Source organism: Gopherus evgoodei, unplaced genomic scaffold (assembly GCF_007399415.2).
Source record: "Gopherus evgoodei ecotype Sinaloan lineage unplaced genomic scaffold, rGopEvg1_v1.p scaffold_31_arrow_ctg1, whole genome shotgun sequence".
Lineage (NCBI taxonomy): Eukaryota > Metazoa > Chordata > Testudines > Testudinidae > Gopherus > Gopherus evgoodei.
Window position 1 is genome coordinate 3,473,928 of NW_022059983.1, and position 20,407 is coordinate 3,494,334.

General features: G+C 50.7%; 1 protein-coding gene across 1 annotated transcript; it reads left to right on the forward strand.

Annotated features, from left to right (window-relative positions):
• Positions 1–2,192: 2,192 nt before the first annotated feature.
• On the forward strand, positions 2,193–14,156 carry LOC115640401 (sulfotransferase 2B1-like). The gene is made up of 6 exons (XM_030543141.1): positions 2,193–2,229; positions 12,004–12,212; positions 12,476–12,602; positions 13,034–13,128; positions 13,610–13,790; positions 14,047–14,156. The coding sequence occupies exons 1-6, from the start codon at positions 2,193–2,195 to the stop codon at positions 14,154–14,156; spliced, it is 759 nt and encodes a 252-aa protein (XP_030399001.1).
• The last annotated feature ends 6,251 nt before the right edge of the window (positions 14,157–20,407 follow it).

A 20,407-nucleotide genomic window follows, 5' to 3' on the forward strand; every position in this document is an offset into this window, starting at 1 on the left:
GTCGAACTTAAAGTCCTATCTCAGGCGAAACTGCAGGCCTGGATCCTACGTTGACACTAATACTCCTAACATGCCACCTCTTTTCTTCTGGGACCCACCTTCCCAGGTGTCCCGGCCCCGGGAAAAGCATCGGACGTATGGCAGCACATTTCCTGATAGCGCCAGGTATCAAGATGCCCACGTGTCAGTGCTCCATCTGCCCCACTGCCCCCTGGGCAATATAGTGTCCTGCACCTTCCCTCATAGGGCTGTTCCTCACGCAGCACCGGAGTTTGGTGTACTGCCAAGAGCAGGGATGGATGGATGGAAGGATAGATAGAGTCCATGGGGCTAGTGAGAGAGAGTGTGTGTATGAGGATAGATAGATAGATAGATAGATAGATAGATAGATAGATAGATAGATAGATAGATAGAGGGGGGTGTGGGGATAGATTGATAGATGTTGTTATTCCCATCCTAACACCCTCTCCTGGCCTCCGCAGTCCAGCTGCTGTTTCACTCGCACATCCCAACCCAGCGGCTCCCAGTCGAAGGGACTGGCCGCAGGGCCGTCCTTAGGCATAGGCAACATAGGCAGCTGCGTAGGGCACCTGAAAATTTGGGGCACCACTGGGTCTTAGTGTCCACCCGCTTGTTTTCCTATCCCTGCTCTGACCCTTCCTGCAGGCTCCCACAGATGGCTGCTCTAGCCTAGTGAGTCTTCCTTGGGAGAGAATCTAGTAGTTAAAAGTGAAAAAACCTCCAGCCTGCCAGACTTATTAGCACAACATTGAAACTGTTAAAGAGACATTCAAGGGGTAATAAAGCCATTTAACAGGCATTTGCCAACCCCAAGGTATATACTGACAGGTTTCAGAGTGGTAGTCCTGTTAGTCTGTATCAGCAAAAACAAGGACGAGTCCTTGTGTCACCTCAAAGACTAACAAATTATTTGGGCATAAGCTTTTGTGGACTAGAACCCATTTCATCCGATGTCCATGAAAGCTTTTATGCCCAAACAAATTTTTATACTGTCAGTTTCTGACTTTATTGACAAAAACAGTTGTGCATTAATGTAATATTTACAAAGAACATGTCAGTCTACAGGACCTTAGTTTAAAGTTTGCTTTAAAAATATTTCATTAGTGAGCTGGTGAAGATTATAAAATCACATTTCTAAAAAATGCTTGCATAGAGTTTTAGATGCACAATCATCTTTAGCCTTAAATGCGTGGATCTTCAGACATACAGTTTTTTAAATAAATCCTTCAAAAGACCTCCCTTATCTAAAATACACATTTTAATTACTATAGTTAAAAAAAAAGTGCTTCCAAGTCTTCCTGTCCTTTCTGTCCATCCCTTCACCACCTCTCCCCCTACTCCCCACTGAAGAGAGCCCTTAAAGGGACAACAGTCCTTCCCTTCCAGATAGCTGGACAAAGAGTTTCCCTTTCTTTACTTCTGACTATCCCACAAACTAGTTTTAAAAGAACCCTCCAGCAAAATCAGTACCTTAGTAAGACAAAATCCTTGTTATACCTAAAATCTTTGGAAACATAATTTTTTAAAGTTGGTGAAATTTCATAACCATGTCTCTTGTTATGGAGATCACACAAAGTAAATTACTGTTCCCTTTTTCTAAAAGCAATGAACATTGTTATGAACACACTAAACCTCTCTGATTAATTTAAAAGAATGTCTTTGTTTCAGTGAGTTAAATATGTAATAATCTGGAATGCTGGCTTAAGATTTGAGTACTTTTAAAATATAAATTCAATTTAGAAATACTGAATAAGAAAATGTAGAACAGAGAAGAGCTGCATCATGTATTCCATTATATGTAATGTTGTATTCAGCAGGACAGCTGATTCACCCTTACTATGAAGTTTTTGCAAATAAATCTCTGATAAACTTCAGGGCATATCAAAAAACCTGTGACTGACATTTTTTATTCCCAAATTTTTGTGCTTTTAATTAGGTACTTTCTTCATGTCCATTCTGCATGAGGGAGAGGGCTTGGAAGTCTCTGCCGGGAACTGTGACTCTCCGCCACCATGAGGCAGGCTGGGCATCTCATTATCCTTTGCTGTCAAGTCCCTCCTCCCCGTCCCCCACCAGGCTGTGAGCTTGGTCTGCCATCCGGCACAGGGGCACCAGTTTAATAATATTGCGTAGGGCCCCATAAATCCTAAGGACGGCCCTGACTGGCCGAGATGAAAACCCCCATCACTTTCCTGCTGCTGCTGCTGGGTGAGTGGAGCCCAGGCCCACCACTGGGTCTTGAGGCCAGCAGGTGTGGCGGGCTGGTGTCAATGATCAGGGCCGGATTAACCTTTTTTGGGTCCAGCACCAAACATATTTGTGGGTCCTCATGGGAGCAAAGGAGCATGGTGTGGGGAGATCAGTCCCCAGAGCGAGGGGCCAGGCTGGGGCAATGGGACATGGCATGGCAGTTGCGGCCCCACTCTCCCCAGCCCAGTGCAGGGCACTATTTACAAACCGGCAGCTGCCAGACACACAGAAGCCCACCTGGCTCTGTGCTGCCAGCATGTCCCTTCCCATCAGGGGCAGGCCCATGCCATGCCACACAGCCCCCCCGCCAGCTCCCCCACGACTCCCTATAGCCAGAGCACCCCCAAGACCCACTATGCCCAGCGCTCCCCCAGGAAGGCGGATTTTGGTAAACTCAGAGAGCTGATAAGGTCCCATGGGAATCAAGACTGAGGGAAAAAACGATTGAGGAGAGTTGGCAGTTTTTCAAAGGGACACTATTAAGAGCCCAAAAGCAAGCTATTCCTCTGGGCAGGAAAGATAGAAAATGTGTCAAAAGACCACCCTGGCTTAACCACGAGATCTTGCATGATCCAAAAAGTAAAAAGGAGGCATATAAAAATAATGGAAACTAGGACAAATTACAAAGGCTTAATATAGGCAAACAACACAGGAATGCAGGGGCAAGATTAGAAAGGCAAAGGCACAAAATGAACTCAAACTAGCTATGGGAATAAAGGGAAACAAGAAGACCTTTTATCAATACATTAGAAGCAAGAGGAAGACCAAGGACAGGGCAAGCCCACTGCTCAGTGAGGAGGGAGAAACAGTAACAGGAAACTTGGAAATGGCAGAGATGCTTAATGACTTCTTTGTTTTGGTCTTCACAGAGAAGTCTGAAGGAAAGTCTAATATAGTGAGTGCTAATGGGAAGGGGGTAGGTTTAGAAGAGAAAATACAAAAAGAACAAGTTAAAAATCTCTTAGAAAAGTTAGATGCCTGCAAGTCACCAGGGCCTGATGAAATGCATCCTAGAATACTCAAGGAGCTAACAGAGATGGTATCTGAGCCTCTAGCTATTATCTTTGAAAAATCCTGGGAGATGGGGAGATTCCAGAAGACTGGAAGGGGGCAAATATAGTGCCCATCTATAAAAAGGGAAATAAAAACAACCCAGGAAACTACAGACCAGTTAGTTTAACTTCTGTGCCAGGGAAGATAATGGAGCAGGTAATCAAAGAAATCATCTGCAAACACTTGGAAGGTGGTAAGGTGATAGGGAATAGCCAGCATGGATTTGTAAGGAACAAATCATGTCAAACCAATCTGATAGCTTTCTTTGATAGGATAACAAGTCTTGTGGATAAGGGAGAAACGGTGGATGTGGTATACCTAGACTTTAGTAAGGCATTTGATACAGTCTCACATGATAGTCTTATTGATTAAACTAGGCAAATACAACTTAGATGGGGCTACTATAAGGTGGGTGCATAACTGGCTGGATAATCATACTCAGAGAGTCATTATTAATGGCTCCCAATCCTGTTGGAAGGGTATAGCAAGTGCGGTTCTGCAGGGGTCTGTTTTGGGACCGGCTCTGTTCAATATCTTCATCAACAACTTAGATATTGGCATAGAAAGTATGCTTATTACGTTTGCAGATGATACCAAAGTGGAAGGGATTGCAACTGCTTTGCAGAATAGGGTCAACATTCAAAATGATCTGGACAATTTGGAGAAATGGTCTGAGGTAAACAGGATGAAGTTTAATAAAGACAAATGCAAAGTGCTCCACTTAGGAAGGAACAATCAGTTTCACACATACAGAATGGGAAGAGACTGTCTAGGAAGGAGTACGGCAGAAAGGGATCCAAGGACTTGGATCAGTGTTCACCGGGGAATTGGTGGAGCAGTCTCTCAAGGCTACTCAGGGAAGGGTTATAGTAATTGGGAGGGAGATATTCTGGGGGGGAGGTAGACAGAGTTTCCCAAATGACTCATTAACAGTTTGGGTGGTGGCAGCAACCAGATCTAAACTGGTAATTAAGCTTAGCGGTTTTCATGCAGGTCCCCACATCTGTACCCTAAAGTTCAGAGTGGGGAAGGAACCTTGTCATACCCTCTGAGGCTGCCTCACTGGGCTGGGTTGTGTGACCAGCAGGGGGCAGCACCCACCCGTGGGCACCCATAGGGCAGATCTCTATTTTTACTAATACCTGTGAACAAAGAGGTTCTTACTAAGGGCTGGTCCACACTACGGGGGGAAATCGATCTTAGATACGCAACTTCAGCTACGTGAATAACGTAGCTGAAGTCGAATATCTAAGATCGGATTACTCACCCGTCCTCACCGCGCGGGATCGATGTTCATGGCTCTCCCTTTAGATTCCGCAACTCATTGGGGTTGAGGGAGTTCTGGAATTGATATAAGCGCGCTCGGGGATCGATAAATCGCATCTAGATGAGACGCGATATATCGATCCCCGAGCAATCGATTTTAACCTGCCGATACGGCGGGTAGTCTGGACATAGCCTCTGAGGCAAATGTTTTACTACCTTTAAAAACAATTCAAGGTAAAGGAAGCACAGGGCGAGGCAGGTGTGTCACAGGCTGTACTTGGTGGCTAAGTCCTTGCAGGCAAAATGTACCACCTGACTTGAATGCAGAAATTAAAAGGACAGCGTTTGGAGGGAAGTAAAGGGTTGGGAGTTGTGGAAATGTTAAAAGGTAACAGTTGTGTTGAAGATGTTCAAGAGTAACAGTTGTAGTGTTATAAGAAGGGAATTTGCGGTTTGATAATAAAACTCAGTTATGTAAATGTAAATATACGGGCAACTCGGTACAGTCACATGGGCTGGAACCCTGGTAGTTAAACAAATTATACAAGGGGGTCAGGTGGCTACTACCACCACTATGGGTTTTTTTTGTCCCCAGGAGCCTTTACAGCTATTCTGAAGGAAAATGGGCCCTTTTCCCACAGGAATGGCTGAAGGATTATAAGGGGTTTCCATTGAAACGTGACCGTCTCCGATTGTACAAGAGGGGAATGTAATCTGTGTACAGTTGTAAAAATAATGAAAGCAACGCAATGGGTGTTGGGCAAAAAATTGTGTGTGTGTGTGTGTGTTAATTATGTGAGGTTATAAGGACCTAAACCGGCACTCATGGCTTGTAAAATCCTGTTTGCAGGTTTAAGATGAATTGGGTTGGTTTTGTTCTTTTAATTAAAAACAAACAATGCCACTAAAACTCCATTTGAATCTCATTGAAAGTTACAACACTGACAGACCCTTGTACTACTGTGATGTGGTTTTGGTATTTAGCATTTAACCCTTGGGGTACTTCCATGTTTTCATAAAGTTTAATTTCCTTTTAAATAAGGACCAGAGTACGTGGTCCTGGCTGGGGCAGCCAAACCAAGAGAATGGGGAGAAATTCGGGATCCCTTTTTTGGTAATAAATAGCAGCTAAGACCTGCAGGAGGGGAACAAAGTGGAAAGACAGACGGTGCATCCCTGAAGAAAAGGCAGGAGTGGAATGTACAAAAAAGCAGTGTCAGAAACACTGAGCCTTGAGGTGGCTCTGAGTAATCAGACATTCAGGCCTGGTCTACACTACACATTTAAACCGAATTTAGCAGCATTAAACCGATTTAACACTGCACCCATCCACACAACAAGGCCCTTTATATCAATATAGAAGGTTCTTTAAACCGGTTTCTGTACTCCTCCCCGATGAGAGGAGTAGCGCTGAAATCGGTATTACCATGTAGGATTAGGGTTAGTGTGGCTGCAAATCGACGGTATTGGCCTCCGGGCGGTATCCCACAGTGCACCATTGTGACTGCTCTGGAAAGCAATCTGAACTTGGATGCACTGGCCAGGTAGACAGGAAAAGCCCCACGAACTTTTGAATTTCATTTCCTGTTTGCCCAGCATGGAGCTCTGATCAGCACGGGTGGCGATGCAGTCCCAAATCCAAAAAGAGCTCCAGCATGGATCGTACGGGAGATACTGGATCTGATCGCTGTATGGGGAGACAAATCTGTTCTATCAGAGCTCCTTTCCAGAAGACGAAATGCCAAAGCATTTGAAAAAATCTCCAGGCTATGATAGGCAGAGGCCACAGCAGGGACTCAACACAGTGCTGCGTGACAAGCATAACGGAAAGCCAAAGAATCAAACGGACACTCATGGTGGGAGGGAGGGGGTACAGAGGACTCCAGCTATCCTACAGTCCCTGCAGTCTCTGAAAAGCATTTGCATTCTTGGCTGAGCTCCCAATGCCTGTAGGGTCAAACACATTGTCTGAGGTGGTTCAGGGTATATCTCGTCAATTTACGCCCTCTCCCCCCACCCCCCCTTGAAAGAAAATGGAAAAAAATCGTTTCTTGACTTTTTTCAATATCACTATATGTCTACTGCGTGCTGCTGGTAGACGTGGTGCTGCAGCACTGAACAGCAGCATCCTCTCCCTTTGCCTCCCCTCCCTGGTGGCAGATGGTACAGTACAAAATGACTGATAGCCATCCTCATCATCCTGTGAGTGTTCCTGGCTGGCCTTGGTGAGGTTGGCCGGGGGCGCCTGGTAAAAATAGGAATGACTTCTGGTCATTCCTGGCAGATGGTACAGAATGGCTGGTAACTGTCTTCATCATAGCAACTGGGGGATGAGTGCCATCAGCCCCCTCCCTTTCATGTGTAAAGAAAAGATTCTGTACTGCCTGGACTATCATAGCAGTTGGAGGCTGTCTTCCACCTCATTTAATCTTACTAAAAAGTCAGTGTTTCTTATTCCTGCATTCTTTATTGCTTCATCACACAAATGGGGGGGACATTGCAACAGTAGCCCAGGAGGGTTGGAGAAGGAGAGAAGCAATGGGTAGGGTTGTTGCAGGGGCACCCCCTAGAATGGTATGCAGCTCATCATTTCTGCAGGATCTGACATGGAGCGGCTGTGCTCTCTGGTACTCTAGTACACTTGCCCCATATTCTAGGCAGGACTGACTCTATTTTTAGATAAAACATAAAGGAGGGAATGACCCGGGGAGTCATTCTCATTTTTGTCTTTGCACCCCCGGCCGACCTCAGCAAAGGCCAGCCAGGAGCACCCATGACAGCAGCAGATGGTACAGAATGACTGATAACCATCATCGCATTGCTAGTTTACAATAGCATGGCAGACAGTACAACAGGAATGGTAACTATCTCTGCTACTTTGCAAAGGCAAATGAATGCTGCTGTGTAGCACTGCAGTACCGCCTCTGTCAGCAGCATCCAGCACACATACGGTGATAGTGACAAAAGGCAAAACGGGCTCCATGGTTGCCATGCTATGGCATCTGCCAGAGCAATCCAGGGAAAAAGGGTGTGAAATGATTGTCTGCCGTTGCTTTCACGGAGGAAGGATTGAGTGATGACATTTACCCAGAATCACCGGCGACACTGTTTTTGCACCATCATGCATTGGAATCTCAACCCAGAATTCCAATGGGTGGAGGAGACTGTGGGAACTATGGGATAGCTACGGGATAGCTACCCACAGTGCAATGCTCCAGAAATTGACGCTAGCCTCGGTACATGGACGCACATCGCCAAATTTTGTGCTTTGTGTGGCTGCGTGCACTTGACTTTATACAATGTGTTTTACAAAACCGGTTTATGTAAAATTGAAATAATCCTGTAGTGTAGACGTACCCTCACAGTGTTAAACCTTGGGATAAATGCAGTGAATATCCCCCACCCGATGGATAATGTGTATAATTGAGGGTGAGGGGTTAGTATGCTAAATATGATAATTAAAATCAAATCTCATGTCAGAGGTCTCCCAATAATGCTGTCTTTCGGCTATTACGTGTGAATAAACTTTTGCAATAATTGTTTGCTGTTATTCCCAGTTGTTGCTGTTGTAAACTCTGCCCAGCTCCCGTGATGTGAAGTGGCAAAAGGAAGAAACGTATGGACAGCGACACCCTCAAATTGTGGTTATGAGGCAAATGAGGACTTTAAGGATTTGTCCATAGGAAGCTGCACCTTCATTTCCCTCCTCCTCTCCCCCCCCCAAGGAATTTGGCAGTGTCAGCAGGGCCGGCGCTTCCATTTAGGCTCCCTAGGCAGTCGCCTAGGGCACCAGGATTTGTGGGGGTGGCAATTCGGCAGCTAGGGGGCCTTCCACGCTATGCGTCTTCGGTGGCAATTCTGCGGCGGGTCCTTCACTCACTCCAGGACCCGCTGCCAAAGTGCCCCGAAGACCAGGAGAGGGGAAGGACCCCACCGCCGCAGAATTTCCACCAACGACTCGGAGCGCGCAAGGACTCCCGCCTAGGGTGCCAAAAACCCTGGCACTGCTCCTGAGTGTCAGTATGTGGTTTCAGATTTCAAAATGTTTAAGAAGCTTCATTTAAAATTAAATTAAAATGCAGAACCTCCTGGACCGGTGGCCAGGACCCGGGCAGTGTGAGCGACGCTGAAAATGAGCTCACGTGCTGCCTTTGGCACACCTGCCATAGGTTGCCTATCTCTGCCCTAGGCTGTGCCATGATCAGTGACAGTGGGAAATCCAATCATCAGAACATGTGGTGTGTTACAAAGGACCCAAAAAACATATAACCCTCTGGTCTCCTGGGGTGTTTGGGATATGGGGACCCACAATTTGGATGTGATATTACCATAGATATTAATAAGGATACCTGCACGGAGGAAAATCCCTGGGTGTGCAGTTGTTACGGACACATCACACTGGAGATAAAGTCTCCGCTGGGACGCTGACTCTATGATAATGTAACCACTTTGCAGAATGTAACCCTACAGGTAATATGGATGCCAAGGTGGGAAAATCTGGATTTAAGATGACTGCAGCCTGGATCTGGAAATACCCCTCTGCTGGGCAAATGTGTGGAAGCCACTGTGGGTGCAGGTGAAACCAGCACTTTCAATGGGTCTTTCCAATCCATAACACAGAGGGGGTGGCACACCCTAGAGAATGGTGAGTGGACCGGGTACCAGGGCCAGCTCTAACTTTTTTGCTGCCCCAAGAACAAAAAACCTGCTGAAACAACCCCCCTCCGAGCGCCGTGCCACCCCGCCAAAACAATCACCCCAGCGCTGCCCCGCCCTGCAGAAACAAACAAATGCCAAGTACCACCCGGCCGCAACAAACAAACAAAAACACTCGAGTGCCACCTCGCCAAACCAAAAAAAACCCCTGAGCGCTGCCCCGCCACCCAAAGATTAGCCGCCCCTTACATGGTGCTGGCCCAAACATGTGCTTGGTCAGCTGGTGCCTGGAGCCAGCCCTGCCGGGTACACCCCAGCTGCAGCACATCCCTAGAAGGGTTGAAGCAGCAATTTCGGTGGTGGGTGAGGGGACACCCATGGACTTGTTGCTGGAAAAGGGATTTGTGGGCAGCAGCAACTACGGGGTCGGGTGTGTGGAATTTAGGGACCGGTTGGGTAACTAAGCAATTGATAAACCAAACTGTAAAACTTCAACACCAAATGCATGAGCTACTTGCACAGCAACTGGCTGTGATTGCGACAGGCTGGGGAAGAGGGCGGCGGAGGTGAAGCTGAGGGTAACCTCATGGCCAGGGGACCTCGTGACCTGGGTGAGGTGGCTTTTGAAGGCGAACCTGGAGGGAGGTGTGTTTGGGAATACAAACAGCTCAACTGTGGAGCTGGCACCTGTGTAATAGTTACCCTGATATCTTAGAATGGGGCTGTCATAAACAGATAGCTAAGGGTTAATGTCTCTTATACCTGGAAAGAAGTACCTGAAACACCTGACCAGAGGACCAATCAGGAAATCAGACTTTTTCAGATCTGGGTGGAGGGAAGTTTGTGTGTGAGTCCTTTGTTTTTTGGTCTTCTGCCTATCTCCCTCTCAGCTATGGGAAGGATATCTCTTTTTCCTGCTTTCTAATCTTCTGTTTCCAAGTTGTGAGTACAAAGATAGGTTTGTTTTTTTGTATTTACATGTATGTAGTTGCTGGAGTGTTTTGAATTGTATTCTTTTTGAATAAGGCTTTTTATTCATATTTCTTTTAAGCAATTGACTCTGTATTTGTCACCTTGATACAGAGAGACCATTTTTATGTATTTTTCTTCCTTTTTATATAAAGCTTTCTTTTTAAGACCTGTTGGAGTTTTTCTTTAGTGGGCAACTCCAGGGAATTGAGTCTGCAGCTCACCAGGGAATTGGTGGGAGGAAGAAGTCAGGGGGAAATCTGTGTGTGTTAGATTTACTAGCCTGACTTTGCATTCCCTCTGGGTGAGGGGGGAAGATAGATTAGCTCTCGGTACTTCTGTTTTCCAAGGCTGGGAACGGGGAGGGTGGAATCCCTCTGTTTAGATTCACGGAGCTTGCTTCTGTGTGTCTCTCCAGGAACAACTGGAGGGGGGGAAGGAAAAATGTTTATTTCCCTTTGTTGTGAGACTCAAGGGATTTGGGTCTTGGGGTCCCCAGGGAAGGTTTGGGGGGACCAGAGTGCCCCAAAACACTCTAATTTTTGGGGTAGTGGCAGCTTTACCAGGTCCAAGCTGGTAACTAAGCTTGGAGGTTTTCATGCTGACCCCCATATTTTGGACGCTAAGGTCCAAATCTCGGACTAGGTTATGATAGGGGTAGCAACTGAGTTGGGTCTCCATGAGCCCTATGGGAGTAATGAGAAAGGGAGGAGCTGGCTGGGAACCACTGGGGGATAAATGGGGTGGATGGAACGGTGTAAAATGGACACACAGTCAATTAAGTGTTTGTCCAGAGAACGTATTTGGATGGGTCCCTCCTCAAGGGCCATGGAGGAGTAGAATTAAGGACATGTTGCAAATGGGGCCATGGGGGGGGGGAGAATATATATGGTGAATGGGGTGTTTTGCTGGGAATGTAAATACTCTCTTTCTCTGGGAATATCTGGTGTCCAGGATCTGAACAAGAGCCCATGAACACTGCAGAGGCAGCTCGCTGCAACTGCCAACAACTGGCCACATTTAAACTACATTCTCCAGAATGGTGTGAGAAGGATGTGAACCCTGTCGGAGGAGGAGCAGCAGTGTTCCTGGTGGTGGCCCGGATGTTGGACTCTATTACAATGGTCAGGGCTCACAATCATGCTGTGGATTATCCTGGCTATTGGCTTCTTTATTAAGTGTGCTACTCTCAGACACCAGCTGACGGTTCAGGGACATTTCCACCAAACACATCACCGGCCACCAACAGTACCCTGAGCTGGAGCCACACTGTGCATTAACTACGAGAAAGGGACTGAGAGACTTTGTCCATTGGACCATATGAACTGGAAACATAAACTCACTGAACTCTCATCAAATGAGGGTCAATTCATACTCCTCATTGTATCCATTCATTATACCCCACACCCAAATGTAGCTATTCTATGAACAACGTACCCTCATCTCAATGTCTGTACTTTGACCGGTTAACCTTTTACCACCAATGGCGGATTTTGCAGTTCATGTATTCCTTATGCCACCTGATCTTAAACACAACTTTTAAACTTCAGTGCTGGGCTTACCCTCTGCAGACACACTCTAACCACCGGCTTTCTCCAGAGCCACTGGCAGGGCCAGGAGACCCCTGGCACAGCACAGTGAGAGCTTCTGATTTTAGCGCTGTCAATGCACCTCAGCTGATGGGGACTGGGGGCCAGGACTCCTGGGTTCTCTCCCCAGCTCTGGAAGCAGAGGGGGACCTAGCAGGTTGAGAGGTTGTTTCAGGCCCATTAACCCTTTCATCCCTAGGCACTAGCTGGATGCTGGAGATTCTGAGTCTGATCCGTTCTGATGGGGACCCCAGCTGGGTGTGCAGTGTGCTGAACTGGGACCGGGTGCCCTGGGTGGAGTATGGACCAGGGCTGGAGGCCGCCCGGAAATACCTCCCGCCCCGGCTGCTCTGCTTCCACCTCCCCGTCCAGCTCTTCCCCAAATCCCTGCAGCGCTCCAAGGCCAAGGTGAGAGGCAGGAGAGCAGGGGCTGCAAGTCAGGATTGAGGGGCACCGACAGGGCTGTGCGTCAGGAGGGGGGTGAATCCAGGGCTGCTGCTGGGTGTGAGTTACAGCAATGTGGGCGCATGAAAGAACAGGCAGCAGGGTGCAGCGAATACTTCTCCCTGCAGAGGGTGGGGAGGTGACGGCCCAGGTTGGGTGACTAATTGCTGGGTTCACTTGGCATCCCCCTCCCCTGATTGTTAGTGACCCCCCTCCCGTCCCCCCAGATCATCTACACCCTGCGCTGCCCCAAGGACGTCGTGGTCTCGCTGTACCACTTCTCCAGGATCGTGCGCCTCTTCAAGGACCCTGACTCACTGGACTGCTTCCTTGAGGACTTCCTGAGTGGGAACGGTGAGCAGCACCCTGGGGCCCTCGGGGGCCCTGCTGCAGCTAGGGTTACGCAGGCAGCCTCCCCCCACCTGACGCCTGGGCTCCCAGCCACTCACTGATGGGATCCACTTTGTGCATCCCCAGCCACCTCTGAGCTGCTCTTTGCCCAGGGCTTAATAGGCTGTTGAGTGGGGCTTCAGAAGCTGCTGCATGGCTGTCCGGCCGTGCACCATGGAGGGAACTTAGGTGGAAGTAGTGCTTAAGTTGTGCCAGGGCCCTGGCACCTCCGGTCTTGGCAGTTCAGAACCCTGGCGCCTCCGGTCTGGCTGCATCAGTTATGAACGTCAAAAAATTGCTTGAGCCCCGGCACCACTTTAATTATAAATTGAAGAGTGGGTGGAGGGCCGGGTGGTGCCAGCTCTGGAGTCACCATGCCGCTCTCCCCTGCACAGTGCTGTATGGCTCCTGGTTCCACCATGTCACCGGTTGGATGGGGCTGAAAGCCAACAAGAACATCTTCTCTATCACGTACGAGGAGCTGCAGCAGGTAAGAAAACCACCCCCTTGGGCCACACCCAGATAACTCCAGCCCTGGGGTCACGCCCATGCATAACCCCACCCCCTGGTGACACCCACACGTAGCACCCCCAACCACCCCACATGTAGCCCCCCCCGAGCCACCCCACATGTACCCCGCCCCTGAGCCATCCCCACACGTAACCCAGCCCCAGGCTCCCAAGCAGGTGCTGTTCTAGGGTGTTACCAGCCCTAGCTCCACAGGCCTCGGCGTCCATGTCCCGGCTGTTGGCTCCTCCTGGCCTTTGCATTCCTCTGCCCCTGGCCTGGAACAGGGTCTGACCTCAGGTGGCCAACGTGGCTCATGGCCAAGGCCCTCTGCCCTTGAGGGTCTCTTCCTCAGCGCCCAGCGGGGAGTAGGACCCTGCAGGGGGAGGGAACTGAGGCACAGGTGGACCATAAAATTGTCACCCTAGAATCACCCTCTTCATGGCAGCGGGTGTCTCCCCCAGGATCTGCAGGGCAGCGTGCGGAGAATCTGCCACTTCCTGGGGAAGGAGCTGAGTGAGGAGCAAGTGGCCGCGGTGGTGGAGAACGCCTCCTTCCAGAGCATGAAGGGGAACAAAATGTCCAACTTCTCCCAGCTGTCGGACGAGTACATGGACCACCAGAAGGGGGAGCTCCTGAGGAAAGGTGAGTCCAGGCCTGGGCTAGCAGGGGTCTGCGAGCTGGGACTGAGGTGCACCAGCAGAGCTGCGGCTGGGGGGCAGGGGCCGTGGTTTGGGAATGAGGGGCACCGGCAGAGCTTGTGGGGACAGGGCTGGGGGGCAGGGGCTGTGGGTTGGTAGTGAGGGGCATGGCCAGAGCTTGTGGGGGTAGAGCTTGTGGGGGCAGAGGCTGTGGGTAGGGAGTGAGGGGCACCCTAGATCATTTCTCCTGTGGCCTGCAGGGATCTGCGGTGACTGGAGGAACCATCTCTCGGAGGCACAGAGCCAGCGATTCAACACCGTTTTCCGGGAGCGGATGCAGGGTCTGGGCCTGACCTTCCCCTGGGACTGATGGCCTCACGCCCACCACATCTGTACCCGCAATATACCAGCCCTGTGCCATCCACGTGCTGCTGCTCTTACTGTGCCCTGGGAGATGCCCCCTGGGGCAGCCTCACTACAGCGTCAGCAATTGGCAGAGCTGGGCTGGGGCATGTGTCCGGCATGGGTCAGTTAGGACGCGCGCATGGCACGGCTCAGCTGAAGTGTATTTAAAATCTGTCCATTGCAGCGTTTTCCTGGTCCTGCTTGCAGGCAGGGGCCTGTGCAGGGCAGTGTGAAAGTCTGCACAGAGCCAGCCTGGAGCATGATGCAGGAGATGGGCCTCTGTGCAGGGAGCAGCCTGCTCTGTCTCTCTCGGGTTTGGGTTCCTGTGCGTGAGGGCTCTGGATTGGAAGAAATAAAATCAGGTGATATGGCAACCTTCCAGCAAGAGGATTTGGTTTTTTATCTAACTTCTCTGGGTTGTCATGAACAGAACATGATCCCATCCAGCAGGGAGCAGTAGGAATACACACACACGCACACACACACACACGCACACACTCTCTCTCCCCAGCCCAGGCCCCTCGCCCCCATTCGAAAGGTTGTGATTGCTGGTGACCCAGTTCCCAGGTAGATCCCAGCAATACCCTCAGGGGCCAGGATGCTGTCATACCATACGACACAATTGTTATAACTTCACATGCATCACGTCTGTGGATAGAGAAATGGCTTTCAGCAGATCGTGCCCTTTCCCCTGGTGCCTCACCCAGCCTGCTTTATATGCAATATCACAGTTATATAAAAATGAGGAATATGGGGGTTACAGGGCGGGGAAGAAACAAAAAATTATGGCCCATGACCTGTCCATGACTCATACCATAATTACCCCTGCTTGAATGTTGGGGGGAGGCGGGATGTGGGGGCGGGGGCGTCCTGGAGGGCCTGCTGCTTCTCCAGCCGCTGCCGGAGGAGGAGCCCTGTGAAGGTGCTGGAGCCGAGGGAGCCGGGAGGGCTGTAGAGAGGAGCAGCCCCATGTGGGCAGAGCCCCAGATGGGAAGGGTCTCGCTGGCAGTTTTCTGATCAAAGCCCCCATGGCTCGTCTCTGCCTGGTTCACCCTGCTCTATGTTCCCGGCTGCCAGTCCCAATCGGGGCTCACCCAGCCCAGCTCCCCAGGCCTCCGGCCGCCCGTCTCTGCTCCCGGCCCAGGCTGGATTCCTCCTGTTTGCCCACACGGTGCGACTGGAGGGGGATGCGCTTGCCCCTGCCTGGCCAATGGCTGGCTGACTCCTCTGCCAGGTCAATATTGGCTGTCAGGGTGGAGGAGCATCTTCCCTACCCTGCCTGTCCTTGTCCCGAATCCAGGGCCGGAGGCAGAGGGTGATGTGGCCACCTGGGCTGCACTGCCCCCATCCGCCCCCAGAGCATCACCCACCTCCCATTGCAGCAGCACATGCCCTTACTACAGGAGACTATCGCACGCAGCAGGGCTCTTGCCTGGCTCTGGGAGGGGAGTGGAGTCTAGTGGTTAGAACAGGGGGAGAGGGGTGGGGGGCCGGACACCTGGGTTCCCTCCCCAACTCTGGGAGGAGAGTGATGTCTAGTGGTTAGAAAAGGGTGGGTGGCAGGACTCCTGGGTTCTATCTCCAGCTCTGGGAGGGGATGAGGTTTAGTGGTTACAGCCACTTGTACCCCTGCCACACCTCCTCTTATAGATGCTGGGAGATGGGCTGGGCCTGGACCAGAGGCTCCTCCCCACTAAGGAAGGAGGATCCCAGCTGGGATTAGCTGAGTAAATGGGGCAGCAGCCCTGTGTGCCACAGAGATTGCCAGCTGCTTAACCCTTTAGTGTCTGCATGTGGAGGTGGGACCAGATCAAAATGAAATTGGGGATGATGGGAGAGCAGGATCAGGTGGGTTAAAGCAGGGGGATGGGAACGAGGACATGTGGGTTCTATTCCTGGTTCTGGGAGGGGTGTGGTCTAGTGGTTAAAGGGGGACAGGGGGTAGGAGTCAGGACTCCTGGGTTCTATCCTGCTCTAGGTGGGAAATGGCAGGTGTTTGCTCCATTGCAAACCCCAAATTGAGCAGCTGCTGCTAAAGCCTTTTGCATCCCTTGGGCCATGGCCCCATGGTGGGAGGGAGGTTTCACTTGAGGTGTATTGGGGGACTCCTGGGGCACTGCTGGTCCTTGTATCCAGATGCCCCTGAGTAGCTCATGCCCGCTTCCCCAGTGCTGTTCCCCACCCCCCGGGTCACGGTTGCTGAGGCCCTGTCAGGGATTCACAGGACTTGTGCTGTCTTGGCCCCGTATGGCCCTGGGGGGAACCCCCGTCAGTGTGACAGCCCTTCCCGGGGGTGCACTCTCTCTTGGGGGTTAAGCCTCTCAGCCTCCTGGAACCGCACCTCTCTGAGTCTTAGCACGTCTGTCTCGCGCCGTGGGCCCCTCAGGGAGTCCACTCGCTCTGGACCCCCGGGGCCTCCACCCCCAGAGGGAATAATGCCCCCCTGATATCTAGCCCGGAGTGACTTTCAGCCAGTGTAACACAGGAGGGTTTATTGAGTGTCTGAACCCAGCACAGGAAACTCTCAGGGCCTCAGGCCTGGCCTCCCTCGGCACGGCACGGCACAGCACGGCACAGCACGGCACAGCACAGCTACATCTCTCCTGCTCCCTCTCTCCAGTCCAGAGACCCTGAGCTTTCCAGCTGGGCAGCCGATATCCCCTCCCCCGTCCTTTGTCCTCCGTCCCAGGTAAACAGGTCACTAGGGCCCTCTCGCTTCTGTCCTTTGTTCCCCTCTAGCTGGAACCGGCTGGTCAGGTCACCGGGGTCGTCTCTTCACAGCCCATTGTCCTCCCACTGTCCAGAACAGGCTGACTGCCAAGCTGGTCACCTGGTCACTAGGGTTCCCCATCTCCAGGCTGCATAGGCAGCAGGTTATATATATTTGCGGTGATCGAGCACCAGCAATATTCAGGGCTCGGGGCCCTGCTCCAGCAATATTTGGAGCTGGATCTCTCCCCCGGCCCTGCCTGGATCGGGCCTTGGCCCCCGCGGGTCTCACCCACCCCCCGCGCTGCGTCCCTGCCTGGCAGAAAGCAGCGCGCGCCTGTCCCCTGCCTGCTTCTCCTGCCGGGCTAGAACAGCTCCCGGGAGAACTGCTGTCTGCTGCCCTAGGGTCCTAGCGCCCGCCTACCGCTACTGGCAAGGCAGGCTGCCCTTACCCTGCCCTTCTGTCCTAGCCCTGAGCCTCTCCAACACCCCAAACTCCTTATCCCCAGCCAGAGCCCTTGTCCCCCTGAACCCTAATCCTCTGCTTCAGCCCTGAGCCCCCCCCGCATCATGAACCCCTCATCCCCAGCCAGAGCCCTCATCCCCCTGAACCCTAATCCTCTGCCTCAGCCCTGAGCCCCCTCCTGCATCATGAACCCCTCATCCTCAGCCCCAACCCTCATCCTCCTGCACCCTGATCCTCTGCCCCAGTTCTGAGCTCCCCCCACAGCATGAACCCCTCATCCTCAGCCCCAATCCTCATTCTCCTTGTGAAAGCAGAATGAATTATATCGTGAAAATAGAAAGGATTAAAGAAATACTGACTGTACCTTTAAGCAAAATGGCTGGAATGCTGCAATCCAGGTGTCAGGAATACAGATATTAACAGAGAACAATTGCACCGTTTAAGGGCAATTGGTGAAATATTAGCCTGATGGATACGAGTTAGTAAGGAAGTAGGATATGCATGCTGTGCCCCAGGTGAATTTTCTTGTTTTGCTTTCTTTGTCCCTTTGTCTAATTCCTGCTCTTTTATCTGTATAAATAAGACTGTTTGAGTCTTGCATGGCCACTCACATTATCTGGATGTTATTGGGGGAGCGCTGCGCTAATAAAACAGAGTGGTCTGACAAATTGTGAGTCCTGATTCTAACTTTGACACTTCAGACTTCTGGTCTTCTGCTTTCTGTCTGCATGAGAGGAACCAAGGGAAAGGGTGAAGGGGAAGCCCTCTAACAGCCCCTCCCAGAGCTGCAGCTAGAACTCAGGAGTCCTGGGTCCCCTCCTGGGTTCTCTAGGCTGCACTGTGCTGCCCCTGAGTCTATAACTCTGTGTGTCCATCATGTACAGCCCAGACCACATCAGGCCAAGGTTGGGCTGGGATCCAGGCAGCGACGCTGGAGCAATGTGTATAGGGGTGCTGAGAGCCATTGAACTAAACTGTAAACCCTGGATATAATGGAAACCACTTCAAGCCACACCCCCTCGTACTGCTAGTTTCAGCACTGATGGGTCCAGGGCAGAGTTAAGGGGATTTTAGGCAGCACCTTCAGTCTGCATTGTCAGGGGAGTCAGCGCTCAGCCCTGCGACTGGACCCAGCTCAGCTTGACCCTTGATCTGGGGATTCACGAGATTCTGGGGGCGATGCCCAGTCTAGAACGTGGCGTAGGAACCATTTCCCAAGCACAGGGAACCCAGAGGGTCTGATTCCTCTGAGCCGAGCGGGAGCTTGGGTGTGTATGGCCCTACTTTAACCCTTTGAGTTCTCAGCACAGCCTTCAGATGGGCGTCTCTCAGACCTGGGGAGAGGGGGGCTGGATTGGCCCAGCCATGGGCAGTGGAGTGGCTGTGGAGGCAGGGAGGGTGAGGTAAGACACACAGAGGCGCAAGAGGGGGAGTGGCCCCAGTAACTCCTGTGGAGACACGTACACACAATCCCACACACAGACCTACACACACTCTCTCCTTATGCCCTGGGACGGTGCCCACGTTCCCAGTCTCTCCCTGCCTAGAGACCACAGACAGTTCCCTTCAGTGCAGGGAGATCTCAGCAGTGACCAGCAGGGGCTTAACTGCTCCCCCCCCCCACCTCCAAGCCTAGTAACCATCCCCCACTGCCATGTGTCATAACTCTCCTACTCAGATCTGAATCTTAGAGTTCAGAACATGAGAAGCTAGCATGAAACCTCCAAACTTAATTACCAGCTTGGATCTGATATCGCTGCCACCAGCCAGAAAAATTCCAGTGTCTGGCTCACTCTGGTCTCCCCAAAACCTTCCCTGGGGAACCCCAAGACTCAGATGCCCTGAGTCTCACCACAAAGGGAAATAACCCACTTCCCTTCCCCCTCTTTACCTCCTCCCAGATTTCCACGCCCTGGGGACCCTAGGATACTCCCTGCTTCAAGTCCTTGAAACGCAAGTACCGAGAGATCAAATCTCTCTCTCCCCTCACCCAGAGGGTATGCAAAGTCAGGCTTAGTAAATCTAACACAAAGAGATCTTCCCTTTCCCCCCGTCTTCTTCCTCCCACCAATTCCCTGGTGAGCTGCAGACTCAATTCCCTTGAGCCCCCACTAAAAAGAAAAAATCCAACAGGTCTTAAAAAGACAGCTTTATATAAAAAGAAAGAAAAAGACATAAAAATGGTCTCTGTATCAAGGTGACAATATACAGGGTCAATTGCTTAAAAGAAAAATAGAATAAACAGCCTTATCCAAAAAGAATACAATTTAACACATTCCAGCAACTACACACATGTAAATACAAAAAAACACTATAAACCTATTGTCTTACTATCCTTGTACTTACAACTTGGAAACAGCAGATTAGAAAGCCTGGAGATTCCTGTGGTCACTCTCAGAGCCCAGAAAGAGAACAGACCAAGAACACAGGACTCACACCCAAAACTTCCCTCCACCCAGATTTGAAAAAGTCTTGTTTCCTGATTGGTCCTCTAGTCAGGTCTTGTTTGTTACCCCTTTCCAGGTGAAAGAGACATTAACCCTTAGCTATTTGTTTATGACACGCCCTCCAAATTGCAGACAGTGAGGAACCTCACTGGTGGCGATTTCCTCCTAGAACTTTAAAATAAACAGATTAATACAACACATGCACCGTTACACATACCACTAAGTATATAACTAACAGACTTTTACATTTTAAGAACACTTTTTAACTACTGGATTCTGGGAAACTCTCACGGGAGAGTGCATCAGCTACTTTGTTAAAAGCTCCTGAAATGTGCTGAATTTCAAAATCAAAATCTTGGAGAGCTAAACTCCAACGAAGAAGTTTCTTGTTGTTCCCCTTGGCAGTATGAAGCCACTTTAGCGCAGCATGGTCAGTTTGTAGCTGGAACCGCCGTCCCCACACATATGGGCGTAGCTTTTCCAGGGCGTACACAATAGCATAGCCTTCCTTTCACTGACTGACCAGTGACTTTCCCTCTCAGACAGTTTCTTGCTGAGAAACACGACAGGATGGAAGCAATCCATTGCTTCCTG